This window comes from Megalobrama amblycephala, linkage group LG7 (genome assembly GCF_018812025.1).
Source record: "Megalobrama amblycephala isolate DHTTF-2021 linkage group LG7, ASM1881202v1, whole genome shotgun sequence".
In the NCBI taxonomy this organism is placed as follows: Eukaryota; Metazoa; Chordata; class Actinopteri; order Cypriniformes; family Xenocyprididae; genus Megalobrama; species Megalobrama amblycephala.
Window position 1 is genome coordinate 13,493,947 of NC_063050.1, and position 15,185 is coordinate 13,509,131.

At 38.0% G+C, this 15,185-nt stretch overlaps 1 protein-coding gene across 1 annotated transcript; it reads left to right on the forward strand.

Annotated features, from left to right (window-relative positions):
• The first annotated feature begins 4,199 nt into the window (after positions 1-4,199).
• Positions 4,200-14,899, forward strand: mri1 (methylthioribose-1-phosphate isomerase 1). The gene is made up of 6 exons (XM_048195914.1): positions 4,200-4,571; positions 8,291-8,514; positions 9,711-9,880; positions 9,956-10,132; positions 10,213-10,437; positions 13,385-14,899. The coding sequence occupies exons 1-6, from the start codon at positions 4,440-4,442 to the stop codon at positions 13,516-13,518; spliced, it is 1,062 nt and encodes a 353-aa protein (XP_048051871.1). The 5' UTR covers positions 4,200-4,439; the 3' UTR covers positions 13,519-14,899.
• The last annotated feature ends 286 nt before the right edge of the window (positions 14,900-15,185 follow it).

Consider the following 15,185-nt stretch of genomic DNA (forward strand, 5'->3'; position numbering starts at 1 on the left):
CCTCAAGCCATCCTAGGTGTATATGACTATCTTCTTTCAGACGAACACATGGTAGTGGTAGTGATTGGGGGGCCACATTTTGAAGCAAAACAAAAATTCATCCATCCATAATAAATATAATCCATACGGCTCCAGGGGGTTAATAAAGGCCTTCTGAAGCGAAGCGATGGGTTTTTGTAAGAAAAATATCCACATATCCTTAAAACTTTATTAACTATAATAACTAGCTTCCGACAGATGACCGTACGCATCAATTTGCAGTGGAAGTGTGACCTCTGACCAGACGCATGACGTAATGACAAATGCGGAAGCGTAGAGGAGAGAGCAAAACTAAACACCGGTCATGAATTAGAAGTCTAAAACGAGAAACTTTAAAGAGAAATGTTGGCAGATTTTGATAGAAGAGGAGCTTGAGTTTGTTGTACCGCTGTATTTGTTTGAACCGTGAGAGGTGTCTAAGTTTACGATACTCCTACATCCTGCGTCATACATCGCGTCACTGATTACTCATTTGGTCGACTAGTTATTTGAATTTATAAAGTTTTAAATATGGATATTTTTCTTACAAAAATCCTTTGCTTCAGAAGGCCTTTATTAACCCCCTGGAGTCGTATGGATTACTTTTTTTATGGATGGATGCAATTTCTTTTTAGGGCTTCAAAACGCAGCCCCCTGTTCATTACCAATATATCAGATTGTGTTCGTCTGAAAGAAGATAGTCATAAATGTATGTAGTCCATAGCTTGTTCATTATACATACTTGACATGAGGCATCTTGACATGCCATATTTACAAGTAAGCAAACGCAAATGAGATTTGAAGTTCAAATTGTGCACAAATCATAGATTTTTTTATACTTTTAGAGACTGTTCACACAGAACACGTTTTTCTCAAAACACTGCGCATGTGCTTGACAGACATCTTTAACTACTGTACCTGTCTAGCTTTTTTCTTTCTTTTTTTGCTGCGTCTTGCACAGATTTATAAATTACATTTTTTTTTTAAATCTTCTCTACACAAAAATGCGTTGTGTGAATGGCCCCCTAAGGCCCGTTCAGAATAAGAACAATACTATATTAGCTTAAATACCAACAAATTATATAGTTGTTTATTATAATACGCACTGCAATTATATGTCGTCTGCCACTTTGGGGTTAGTTCACCCAAAAATGAAATTTCTGTCATCATATACTAACCCTCATGTCATGTGGTTCCACACCTGGGGGGTATTCCAGAAAGCAGGTTATGTGACATACCTGGGTATGTTTAAGAGTAAGTAAGCGGATAACCTCAACTTTCGGTTCCAAAAACGGAGGTAACTTTTAGGGTATGTAAGTAACCATAGCAACTTGCTCTCTGAACATAACCTGCTCCGGAGCAGGTTATGTTCAAGGGTTAGTTAGCTTAAGAGGAATTTAGATATGTGTTATATTATCAATATGGTTATATTAATGTATCTAAATTTGTTATATAGTTACAGTTATATACACAATGTTATATTATACAATATATAAATGTTTATTCAATTCTAATATATGAATTTTATTGTCATAGCACACATGGATCTACTTCTTAATCTTTATAACAGGACATTTTCTATGCTATAATTTCTATAATAAAATACATATCATATATGTGATATTTTATTAAATAATTAGCATCAAACAAACAATATTAAGATTAAAAATTATTGCACAACCACCCAATAGGTGGTGATGTGCACCAAGTAGGTTATGTAAATCGCCATTAAACAAAAGAAGAAGAATGAAGTAGAATGGCGCGCTTTTTCTTAGCGTCTGTTTCCATGGTGAATCATCGATTCGTCGCTCTGTTGAGAATGTCTTGTGTGTTAACCGGGAATATACTCTGGGTTGGCTGAACTTATTCCCGGATGCATTTTTGGAACCAGCATACCTCGAGTAAGCAAGGTTTGGGTTAATCAACCGAGAGTTCAGGGTATATGTGACAGTAAGTTAACCCTGCTTTCTGGAATACACCCCAGTAAGACTTTCGTTCATCTTCAGAATACAAGTAAGCAAATGGACTATGTACACGGAGCGTTCTTTAGAACTTCCGCATTAATATAATCCAGCTCGATAACTTCCGGTGAGATGTCATTTGCTGGTGTGTTGAAGGCGCTCTAAGCGATTCTGAGCGGAGTAACTTCCTGTTGACGTTCGAAGTGTTGTCAAACAAAACAGAGGCTAGCTAGACCCTCCCTCCTCCTCCTCCTCCTCCTCCCCTCCCCTCCGTGCTTCCTGAAACAGTCATGAACGCGCATTTAAAATGTAAGTAGCTTGCGTATTGACGCTGCTTGTCGGTTATTGGCTGGAGCATGTTTATTATGTTAAGTGGTCCAGGCTGCACCAGTTTGTTTTTATTGCAGTTTTCGGAGCTTGTGGCGACTACAGAGACCGCGTTTTTTTACAGTGTGTTCAGGGGACAGGCAGCTAGCGGATAGTGAGGAGATGTTTGCGGTATGTGACAAAAAAAAAAAAAAATTGGGCCTAAAAACGCGTCAAATCGCTTAGAGCGCCTTTGAGCATCAGTAGTGTATATAGTTTATAATCAGAATATAGTCACTTAAATAGTCAGGCATAGCATTAATTTAGTTATTCAAACGTAAGACAGCTTAGAAAATAAATAAATAAAGACGTACCTCAATGTTCCTCCTCGGCTAAATTCAATTCGACCATTAGTTTTCACACTTTTATGTGAAAAAAAGCTTCAAAAATTAAATATTTATTGTGCACTTTAATTAGATTAATTGAATAAAATGTGTGTTTTCACAAGTGTGCATAAATCATTGATCTTGCGCTGCACTGACTGACAGCTGCTGTGATTACAAAGGGAGAGCGCGGTGCTCGCTTTCTGTGTAATTAATTCACAATAAAAGTTATTGTTTTTCATAAGATTTTGTGAGTATTTCATACTTCACATTGACAAAATGTTTTTTCAAACCTAGTTATTTTATAATGTTTAATATTTAGTCAAACACGAAGTGAAAAACGTTTAGAGGAAATGGCTGATATGTGCGCAAATAAATGCTACTTTGCTGCCACCTGCTGGTTAAAGTGCTAATTACTGTCTTTTTTATTTTTAAATAAGTGTTTTTTATCAAATGTTAAATTTCCTACATTTTTAAACGTTCGGTTTTACAATGGGGACAATCTCAGAAGGATGAACAAATTATGTTTGTGGTCATCGCATTAAAAATAACATTTAAAGTGCTGGGGAAAAAATGTGTGTGTGTGTGTGTGTGTGTGTCTAATTACAGACATGGCATTTTTAAACAGTCCCAATAGCTTCGTCTTTATTGCAATCAATAAAACTGGTTTATTGGCAAATTAGGTAAATGTAATAACTGCATTAAAATATAAATACAACATTAAAAAGTCAACCATAGATGGTTTTGTGTCGATGTACAACGACTACAGAATGAACAGCTAACAGTTCACCGGAAGTGCCCTAGCTGGCTTAACGACAACCAGGAAGTAACCCATGCATATAGTCCATTGTGCGCATGATTTAGCCTACTATTTTTTTTCCTGCATGTCATGTCCGGGGCTCCGTATTTTTGGGTGAATTATCTCTTTAAATGCTCGAGGTCTTAAAAGATGGATGGATTCTGATTGGCTGTCGATGTTTTTACTGAAAAAAACTTTCTGAAAGTGATTTCAACATGTTATTATAGTCGTGGTGTACTTTCCTTTTCTTGTAGAATTAAAATGCTTGATTATTAAATCATTACAATTATCATCCTTAAGTGTGTTTTGACTTTTTTTTTTTTTTTTGGCGCTCGAACTAGTCCCCATTCAATTCCACTGTATAAAAAGATCTGTGTGAACAAATCTCGTTTTACTGTTAGGTACACAGAATATATATCGTTTGCAAAGACATGAAGGTAAGTAAATGATGACAGAAGTTTTAATTTAAAAAGAACATTTATAACGTCATGACCTATGAAAATATCAAACTGCGCTAGTGTGCATTTTAAATTCATTCTTCCACAGAAACATGATCTTAAGTGTCCTCACATCTGCTCTTCATTAGATCCTTCCATTCACTCTAAGAATTGTCTGAATCGCTTTATTGTTGCTTTGCCGGAGTTAAAAGAATAATAAAAGGCTTCATCTGAACGTCAAATTCACGGGAGCGCGCGCAGCCTCTCTCCGCTGGAGGATGATTGACAGGAGTAGGCGGGACCAGATGGGCGGGGCTTCCTACCGGAGTGAACACGCGGTTCCGTGAGCCGTGCGCTTTTCCCCCCCAGTCCGTGCAGGCCTTTAAACTACGCCCACACCTCGCGATTCAAGATTCACGATTCACCCTGCTTTTAACACACCCCGAATCCACAGGACACGAGACTAACCGACGGAACCCGTCACACATCGGCGACAGCGCTCCCGGAATACCTTCAGCCGCATCTCATACGGGTCATGACGCTGGAAGCGATCCGGTACCGGTCCGGGTCTCTGCAGATCCTCAACCAGCTGCTGCTGCCGCACGAGACCGTGTTCGACGAGATCCGTTCGGTGCGGGACGGATATGAGGCCATCAAGACCATGAAGGTACGGAAGGCCCGATCGACGGATCCTCTGCCCGGTTCCGTTCACGCACGTCCGAACATCTCGATGCCGGGCAGAGGTTCCTTTGTGTCGGATCAGAGCACGGGGTCGCGCTTTGTTCGTGCGTGTGCATGTGTGATCTGCATAACCTGCGCTTGATATAAAGTCCCTGCAATTTATACCATACGAAATTAAATGATTAATCAGTACGGATCTCAGTTAATAATGTCATTAATGAAACCCCAGTTGGCCTCTCAGATCTACTGGAATGATCCCGCACATCATTCAAAGTGTGATGAACGCTTGTGCGCATCAGGACGCGTTATTGCGTTCATTCTGCGCTATGTTTATTTAAATAATGCACGCGTGCGTCTTATTTTGTTTTCAGACATAATTGGGAACGTTAGTTTATGATTGTAAATAATTAAAAAATATGTTCCTATAATGAAAATCAAGTAGGAACTTTACACTAACGTTATGGGAACGTTCTGCATTAGCTGGCTCTTGTTCTTGTGTTTCGATGTGCTAATTTTTGATTTGTTTGTTTGTTTGACAGACATATTTTATCGTTCATCATTTTTTTCAGCGTCTCACACACCTTTTTAAAGTGTTACGTCAAAAGAGTTTTGTGTTCTGTTTAATTTTTGGTCGTTCACACATTTTTTTGCGTTTGGTCTGCACTTTGTTGTTAATAAATTGTTGGTCTGTGCACAAATGAGTCACAAAGATGCTTTTGGCTGTTGTGTTTTACGATGACACTCAAGTTAAACAGTTCTGAACTTCTTGAACAAACATTTGGACGGTTAATGACCGTTGAAAAGACGTCATGGTTGAAAAATAGTTGACCGTATCTTTAAAGGGTTAGGTCACCCAAATGAAAATGATATAATTAATTACTCACCCTCATGTTGTTCTACAACTGTAAGATCTTCGAAACACAAATTAAGATATTTTGATCAAATCCGATATGGTTCAGTGAGGCCTCTATAGACAGCAATAACTCTCCCCTTTTCAATGCCCAGAAAGCTACTAAAAACATATTTAAAACAGTTCATGTGACTACAGTGGTTCAACTTTAATATTATAAAGCTACGAGAATACTTTTTGTGTGTCAAAAAATAACAAAATAGCGACTTTATTCCACAATAATATCCAGTGAAGGGCGATTTCAAAACACTGCTTTATGAAGCTTCGAATCTTTACAAATCTTTTGTTTTGAATCAGTGATTCAGAGCGCCAAAATCACTCGAATTCAGTAAACGAGGCTTCGTTACGTCATAAGTGTTTTGAAATGTCAATAGTTCACGTGACTTTGGCAGTTTGATACGCGCTCAGAACCACTGATTCAAAACCTAAGCTTCGAAGCTTCATGAAGCAGTGTTTTGAAATCGCCCTTCACTGGATATTATTGTGGAATAAAGTCGCTATTTTGTTATTTTTTGGCACACAAAAAGTATTTTTCGTCGCTTTATAATATTAAGGTTGAAACACTGTAGTCAAATGAACTGTTTTAAATATGTCTTTAGTAGCTTTCTGGGCATTGAAAAAGGGAGTGTTATTGCTGTCTATGGAGGCCTCACTGAGCCATAGGATTTGATCAAAAATATCTTAATTTGTGTTCCGAAGATCATGAAGAACGACATGAGGGTGAGTAATTAATGACATTATTTTCATTTTTGGGTGAACTAACCCTTTAAGGCATTTTTAGTTCTGTGAACATATTTTTACCGATTTATGCCGTCCTACCGCGACTATTTTTTGACCAGGGACGTCTGTCCAATGTTTGCTGGGAAATAGCTACCTGTCCCGTGTGAACTGCCCACTTATTGCTCATGCTCATGAACACGCATTGTGACATCATCAAGGTGTTGTTGCTCCAGTTTTCTTTCTTAAGCCATTCCAGTCTTGATTAATGTGGTGCATAATTAATGTGTTGGGGTGATGGTTTTCCGGCAGCCATGTCTGCGCCTCATTAATAGTCGTTACTGCAAATATCTTGCATGAATTATTGATCAATCAGGGATTGAGGGGCTCGGCCCTGTGCCAGGCGCTGTCACTGTCACGAGAGCTTTACTAATGGGCGGGAAGTGACAATCACGCGCAAGCGTTTAAAGGAGTAGTTCACTTTCAAATTAAAATTTCCTGATAATTTACTCACCCCCATGTCATCCAAGATGTTCATGTCTTTCTTTCTTCAGTCGAAAAGAAATTAAGGTTTTTGATAAAAATAAAAAAAATCATTCCAGGATTTTTCTCCATATAGTGGACTTCAATGGCCTCCAAACAGTTGAAGGTCAAAATTACAGTTTCAAAGCATTCTACATGATCCCAGACGAGGAATAAGGGTCTTATCTAGTGAAACATTCGCTCATTTTCTTAAAACAAATTAAAATTATATACGTTTTAACCGTAAATGCTCATCTTGAACTAGCTCTCTTCTTCTTCTCTATTAGAATTCCAGCAGTGTAGACACTGCTAAGTGTATTACTGCCCTCCTCAGGTCAAAGTTTGAACTACTTGTTATATACTTGCACTAGCATATTGTATATGACATTTTAGTTCAAACTTTAGTTCAAACTAGTTCAAAACTAGTTCAAGATGAGCATTTATGGTTACAACGTATAAAATTTTTCTTTTTTTTTAGACAATGAGTGATGGTTTCTCTAGATAAGACCCTTATTTCTCATCTGGTATCATTTAAAGCCCTTTGAAGCTGCACTGAAACTGTAATTTTGACCTTCAACTGTTTGGAGGCCATTGAAGTCCACTATATGGAGAATAATCCTAGAATGTTTTCATCAAAAACCTTAATTTCTTTTCGACTGAAGAAAGAAGGACATGAACATCTTGGATGACATGGGGGTGAGTAAATTATCAGGAAAATTTCATTTGAAAGTGAACTAATCCTTTAAGTAATGGTCAGTCGTACTTTCCATTCATCTTCTCTGATGATTCACCAAGAGTGTCTCATACAAAGATTTGAGTGTTTTCTGTTAAGAATGGTGATGTCATACTATTATTAAACCACCTATGACATCACAGTCATGTAAACCCAACAAACACTAGTCCAACGGCAACATTGCGGGCCAAAAATAGTCGAAGTAGGACGGCATAAATCGGTAAAAATATGTAACAACAGAACATTTCCATTCAGATATGTTTCATAACTTTCATTTTGGAACTATTTTTCAACCATGTTGGAGGAATGTCTTTTCAATGGTCATTAAACGGCCAAATGTTTGCTGGGAATCAGCTCTTTGAACTAAATGATGTCATTCGAGCACTGATGTCACTGATGTCATAATTATTCATTGTTATCATAATGACAGAAGTGCTTAAGGAATGATGACATCACTCTTACCACACACTATGTAATTTCAGCTGGAGCTGTTTAATAACCTCTGAACTGAAGTCACACTATGACAATTTCATCGGAACTCTGAAAAGGAATTGCTGTTTTCCTCGAAAAATGTGTCCAGAAAACTCTGAAACTCAGAAAACTAATCTGTCTCACATCAGTATGAATTAATTAATGGGACTTTTCGGTGTAATAATGTGTTTTTCCATTCCAGTGAGCTGATTTTAGACCTGAATGGAAGCGTTAAAATCATTAAAATCAATTTAAATAGATGATTTGTGAGAGCAGAGCGCATGAGGAATAATGAGAATCATTGGAGAGAGTGTGGTTCTGACTCTCTGGCGTGTGACCTTTCACCCTGCAGGTGCGCGGCGCTCCTGCCATCGCCATCGTGGGGTGCCTGAGCCTGGCGGTGGAGCTGCGGGCGGGCGCTGGGGGTGATGACCTCGTTTCCTTCATCAGGGATTCTCTGTGCCACCTGACTTCCGCGCGACCCACGGCGGTCAACATGGGCCGAGCTGCCCGCGAGCTCATGGAGTTCACCGAGAACGAGAGCATGGAGAAAAACACAGAGCAGCTGAGAGACAGGTGACACTGATGGACGCTCACGTGAAACCGGAGTTTAACCGGCACGTGTTCGGATATTTTAATGAATCTTTGAATGATATTCAGAGGTTTGTTGGAGGCACGTTTAATAGCAAGATATTCCAGAGCAGAAATGTTTACTCTGCTTTGTTTACTTGAGTTATGTGTGTGAAATAGTCTTAAATATGAATATAAATTCTCATCACACATTTTGTTATTTCTGGAGTGTTTGACCAGAATATGTTCAGTGGGAACTTTATATGATCGTCAAAAATGTAGCTGTTTGATGAAGTAAAACTGAGCAAAATTAGAAATAACACTATTAGCTTCTAATATATTATATTTATTTATTTAATATTTTAAACCTTTACAAATATTTAAAAAAAAAAGTATTATTTAAAATATTTCTAATTATTTACATGCAATATTTGAGACTTCCAAATTGGTTGAAATGGCAAATTATTTAAATTAATAAATTATTATTAATATATTAAAATAATCCAACTCTTATCTACATTACAAAGCTAAAAAGCCACATAAAATCAAAATTATTTCTTTATTTAATTGATTTAAAAACTATTTATTTCATTTATAATATTATAATATAATAAAAAATAAACTCAAATATATTGCACGTATATTTAAGTAATAAATCACACTATTACTGTTTAATATAAATAATAAAATATTAGTTTTCCCAATCATTAACTGTTGTTTTTAAATGAAGAACATAGTGAATAAAGAGCCTTATTATTTAACTGATTTAATAACAATTTATTTCATTTATAATATTATAATTTAGAAAATAAACTTTGCCATAACAGGAATAAATTATATTTTACAACATATTCAAAAATATGTTGTATATTGAAAACAGTTATTTTAAATTGTAATATATCACAGTATTACTGTTTGTTTTACTCTATTTATATAATAAATAAATAATATAAATCTAAATAAATATTATAATAAAAATAATTGTTATTTTTAACTGAAGAATATATTTAATAAAGAGCCTTAAAGGAAATTATACTTGTTATTGTGTGCTTCCAAATCCACTGTTTGTCCAACTTTCACTGTGGGAGACCAATTAAATTATTTAAAATTATTTGTATGACCAGCAAAGTATAAATAATCATAACAAACATTTGCTTTCTCTGACTATTTATGTTTCTCTCTTGGCCACGCCCCTGCTGCAGCGTGATTGGCTGGATTGAGGAGATGTTGGAGCGAGACGTGAACGACAACAAAAAAATCGGCAACTACGGCGCCCAGCACATCCTGTCTGGAGTCCCGCGAGACTCCGTCACCATCCTCACACACTGCAACACCGGCAGCCTCGCCACAGCGGGATACGGCACAGCTCTCGGTGAGTCTGCGCGCATGTTATTCATGCACTCGTGTAGAAATGATAGAAATGAATCGCTGTAACTGATCCATACAGGAGTGGTACGGTCGCTGCACTCGCTGGGACGCTTGAAGCGTTTGTACTGCACAGAGACGAGGCCCTACAACCAGGGCGCCCGACTGACGGCGTACGAGGCTGTCGCTGAAGGATTCCCGGCCACCCTCATCACAGACAGCATGGCGGCGCTCGCCATGAGGGAGAAAGGCATCACAGGTGAGGTGACACGTGTTCACTTGAGTTTCGTTTCTGTATCAGTTCTACCAGATGTTGTTAACGTTCCTGTTTGCACACAGCTGTCGTCGTCGGAGCGGACAGGGTTGTTGCAAACGGCGACACGGCAAACAAAGTGGGCACATATCAGCTGGCCATCGCCGCGAAACATCACGGGGTACCGTTTTACGTGGCGGCGCCCAGCACGTCCTGTGATCTGAGTCTGGAGAGCGGACGAGATATCGTGATTGAGGAACGTCCACCTGAGGAGCTCACCAGCATCAATGGAGTTCCTGTAGCTGCACCTGGTGAGTGTGTATAACCAGTAACACAAAAATGGCACAAATTTGGCACACTTTTCAATCCTCAAGTCGCCGACATTTACCATGATTTACTGTAATAACACTAACTGTAACCATGGTATTGTGGCATGTGAAATGCATTCATATTGAATTTTATTATATTATTAATGGAATATAATTACTGTTTTTTTGTTTTGTTTTGTTATCAAGCTATAGCAGTTTAAGACATTGAAAATGTTAAATTGCGAATGGATATTGGAAATTGTGAATGGTGTTGCCATGGCGAGGGATTAAAATAATGTCAAAAAAAGGAAACGGGAAGAGTCTCATATCTTCTAAACAATAAATTATACACCATTTATTTCTATTTAAAATACACATATTAGAAATAAACACATTTTATTCTATTTTTTTTTTTCAATTCAAGAAGTATGTGTAAGTTAAAAATAGACAGATTGCTGCTATCTTTTTGAAATAAATGAATGAAAAAATTTTATTTCATGCATAGTATAACCACTAGATAGGTATATTTCTAAAAGTGTTGTGCAGTACTTTGGTCTCACTCGATCCTTCTCTTTCTCTTTGAGTGTGTTGATGGTTTAGAGTTTAACCCTTTTATTGCTGTGTGCATTTGCCTACATTAAAGGATAAGAAATCTCTTAGGCCTTATCCTTTTCTATATGACAGTGACAAAGTTTTATAATTAGGCTAACTAGGTAATTTAATAATGATGTTAAAGACATAAGGTGCGTTCCAATTCGCGTACTTATGCACTATTCTATGATGTTTTTAAGTATAAATAGTGCAAGTAGTGTGTTCACACTAAAAATTCCAAAAAGAAAAAGTTCACATTAAAAAACTTGGAAGATGCACTAAATTAACGGAAAAAAAGTGTGGAATTTTGGACACTTTATGCACTCAACTGTCACAGCTTTAATTACGTAGCGGAGGGGAAGGGGCTGTCAGGCTCCAGTGTTAAATAACAAAATAACCTTATACAATTAATGCACTACACTGATGAGTACATAGTGCATAAGTGTATAGTGCGTCATTTGGGACGCAACTATAGAGATAAATACTGGACTTACAAATGTTTGAGCTGCAAAAGATAATTTGCACTCATTTCAAAGTGACCTATGATCTATGGTATGACCTATGGGTGTGGCTATTGAGGCATATTCAAGCGAATTTAAAATAGTCTTTTTACATTTACCTGGTTTAAATGCATATTGCCCATTGTGCACAGTTGCCATATATAATTTTTTTCTTTTTTTTGTAAATGTTCAAACCAGTAGGTTATTGCAGTGAAGAAGGGGTGAGAAAGTCAGAAAAATATGGTGTGTGTGCGTGCGTGCATGTGTGTGTGCGTGTGTGACACCACAGGGCTTAAGTGAGATTTGAAACAGAGCGGAGCTGCTTTTAATTAAACGGTTGTGATATGAGACCGAGTAAGGGAGGAATGATCCTACATAACGTGTGAAAATAGAGAGAGAGAGAGAGAGAGAGAGAGAGAGAGACGAGTCAGAAGCATCAGATTAATTAAAGCTGCAGCGTTTAATAGCTGCCGGCGTCTCGGGGGGGAGAGAGACAGATTACTGCATGACTCTCATGAACTCCGCTGTCTGACACACAGCGGACAAGACCAGGAGTTTGAGATGGGAACAGGACGGGAGAGCTGCACACCCCCATCCATTCATTAACTTTTTATCTGACAGAGTTTCACTGGAACTGTTACATGTCTGTTAAATTTGAAGAGAAGCACAACGTTTCAATGTGAACTGTCTATAGAGTGCAATTGTATAGCGTTACCATTAGAGAACTGTTCCTACTAGACATCTAACAGACTAATCGATTATTAAGGTCAACGAGCTCCTTTTGAAGTCCCCCTATTAAGCTATTTTAAAGGTTCCCAATTTTGTTTTGGAGTCTCCTACAATAGGTTTACATGCATCCAAGGTCAAAAAATGCTTTAATTTTCTTGTAATATACATTGCAAATGTAGTCTGAAAATGGTTTATTCGAAGTTTCAGTCTCTCTAAACCCCTCCTTGACCAATCAAAGGAGAGTAGACCATCACAAATTTGCATAATGCCAGCCTATGGTCTTCACTGGCTGCCTGCGAACAATAACGCAATCATTACTGTTCATGTCACTGTGTATCAAGTGCTGAAGAAGCCTCCAGAGCTGAAACTCAGATATAGAAATGGACGTTTGGTTTCTGACACATGCTGTAAGCGGTCAACCAATTGCAACAGACTGGGCTGTCTGACCAATCATAGCAGAGCAGACCAATCACAACAGACTAATTTATTAATTAGTGATTTTTGACCTTGGATGCATGTAATCCTATTGTAGGAGATACCAAAACAAAATTAGGAACCTTTAAAATGGCATAATAGAGGCACTTTAAAAACTAATAAATATGACAAACGCACAACAAAATTACTAAAACTTCTATTTTCACTTTAATTTTACTGTTATATAGAAAATACAATATAAATCAAAATAATGTAGGGCTGTCAAGCGATTAATCGCATACAAAATAAAAGTTTGAGTTTGCATAATATATGTGTGAGTAATATGTGTAAATAATATGTATATATATAAATACACACAAATTAATGTATATATTTAAGAGAAATATGTTATTTATGTACAAAAAAATGTATTTATATATAATATAAATTATATAAAAATATAAATGAATACATATACTTGTAAATATTTCTCAAATATATACATGGATGTGTTTGTATTTATATATACATAATAATTATACACAGTACACCCACATATATCAGGCAAACTCAAACTTTTATTTTGTATGCGATTAATCGTGATTAATCGTTTGACAGCCCTAAAATAATGACAAAAACTATAATGGTATATCAGTGATACTACAATAAGGCTGTTTGTAAGGAGCTCATTCTCTCTGGTTATATCCGTGTCGTAGGGATCGACGTGTGGAACCCGGCGTTTGACGTCACTCCTCACCAGCTGATCACGGGCGGCATCATCACCGAGCTCGGCGTGTTCCTGCCGTCTGAACTCCAGGCCGCTCTGACGGGGAGACTCACTGCTCTGTGAGGCCGCGGCGCCCCCGCTGGCACGGGTGTATCACTGCACCTCAAACACCTCTCGCCTCCGTCTCTCTCGTAATGTTTTCACCTCACTGTGGTGGAAGTTGCACCTTTAATTACACACACAAGCGTCGGCACCGAGGTGTTAACAAGGTACACGCACGTTCCATTCAATTCAACACTTACAAAGTGAAGTGGAATAACACCATGTGACACAAAATTGTACAACCCAGGGATGCTTGTAAACACACACACACACATACACATGCAAACAGACACACCTTCTCCTTCTCTCTGTGTGTACAGCTCATGTCACACCATCTCATGTCTTTTGTCTACATCGTTGTGAAAACCTCATTCATCTGTTCCTTTTTTCCACTCGTTTCTTCCCCTCTATCTGGCTCAGCTTCAGTTTATAACAGGAAGTATTTCAGAGAGATGGCAAACGGTGGGCAGCCATTGAGAACATTCAGAGTATTTCAAAATAAAAGTCTTAGGTTTAATACGGGTTGAACTGATGTCCTTTGAGGGTGAATCTCACAAAACCTGCCGAGAGTGTGTCCAGGTCATGTTTCACCTCAAAATCAAATGGAAAACTAATCTTTCATAAAGTAAACAAAGCCTATTTTAGGACCAATATGATTTTGCGTTGACTTTATTTTAATGTTATGCAGATTTTTCCTCCATATTCTCAGTACTGTAATGCAAAACATTTTCTATTTAAATTGTAAATGTATACTATACTTTAGATTTAAAAAATATATCACGGTGGCACATATCGTGGTTGGTACTTATTGCTGTAATATTGTAAAAAAATAAATAAAAAAAATACTGTATTACAGTAATGAGAATCTTTGAAATAAATTTTATAAAATAGATTTGCCATGAAATAAAAATATAAAAAAGGTAATTGCAAGCTTATATCTCACAATTCTGACCATTTTCTCAGAATTGCATGATATAAATTTTGAGTTATAAAGTCAGAATTATCAAATATCATTGGGGTCATCAAGTGGGCACCCTCCTTCATGGACGTTTCGTTGATGAACTCACAACGTCTCCAGAGGGCTCAGCAGTGACACCTGGCATCCCAGGTACACCCCCCTCAACTCCATGTCCTCCTGTCTTCATCTCGCTGCCCAGCTGATGTCTTTTCTTTTCTGCTGCATTCAACAGGGACTTGATTGCCTGTTGGAGAGAGCGACCCCTAACCCACATTTTACTCTGTAGACTGGTTGTGGATGTGGCGCAAAACTCCAGCATCCCAATTCCACTGGAAAAATCCTCCCCTTCCAGCCATATTGTGCACCTTCGGTTGCCAGTTCAGAGTACTTCTCTCAAATGCTTCCTCCATGGTGCAGACCAATACCCCCTTTCCACCAGCACGAACCAGGTGCTAGTTCAGAGCTAGTGCTAGTGCCAGTTCGGAGTTGGTTCAACTGACGAGCCTTCTAAGAACCGGTTTGCCTTTCCACAGGCTAGAGAGCCAGCACAGAGCCAGGTCTTGCGTCACTGTATACGTCTCATATTTCACAGAAAAGCTAGCGCCGCAGCGCCAAACAAATACACCAGGCTCGTTTGAGATGCATCGGCTTCTCGCAAAGCGATCGGCGCATGACATCAAAGCTCTGCGAGAACGATCCAAAAGTACAAGGAGTCGTATGCTCTACAAAC

Excerpts from the sequence above, each read along its gene's own strand:
- mri1 (XM_048195914.1), top strand. The coding sequence starts at position 4,440 with ATGACGCTGGAAGCGATCCGGTACCGGTCCGGGTCTCTGCAGATCCTC. Across the intron at positions 9,881-9,955 it reads GGGATACGGCACAGCTCTCG|GAGTGGTACGGTCGCTGCAC; the intron begins GTGAGTCTGCGC and ends TGATCCATACAG. Across the intron at positions 10,133-10,212 it reads GAGGGAGAAAGGCATCACAG|CTGTCGTCGTCGGAGCGGAC; the intron begins GTGAGGTGACAC and ends GTTTGCACACAG.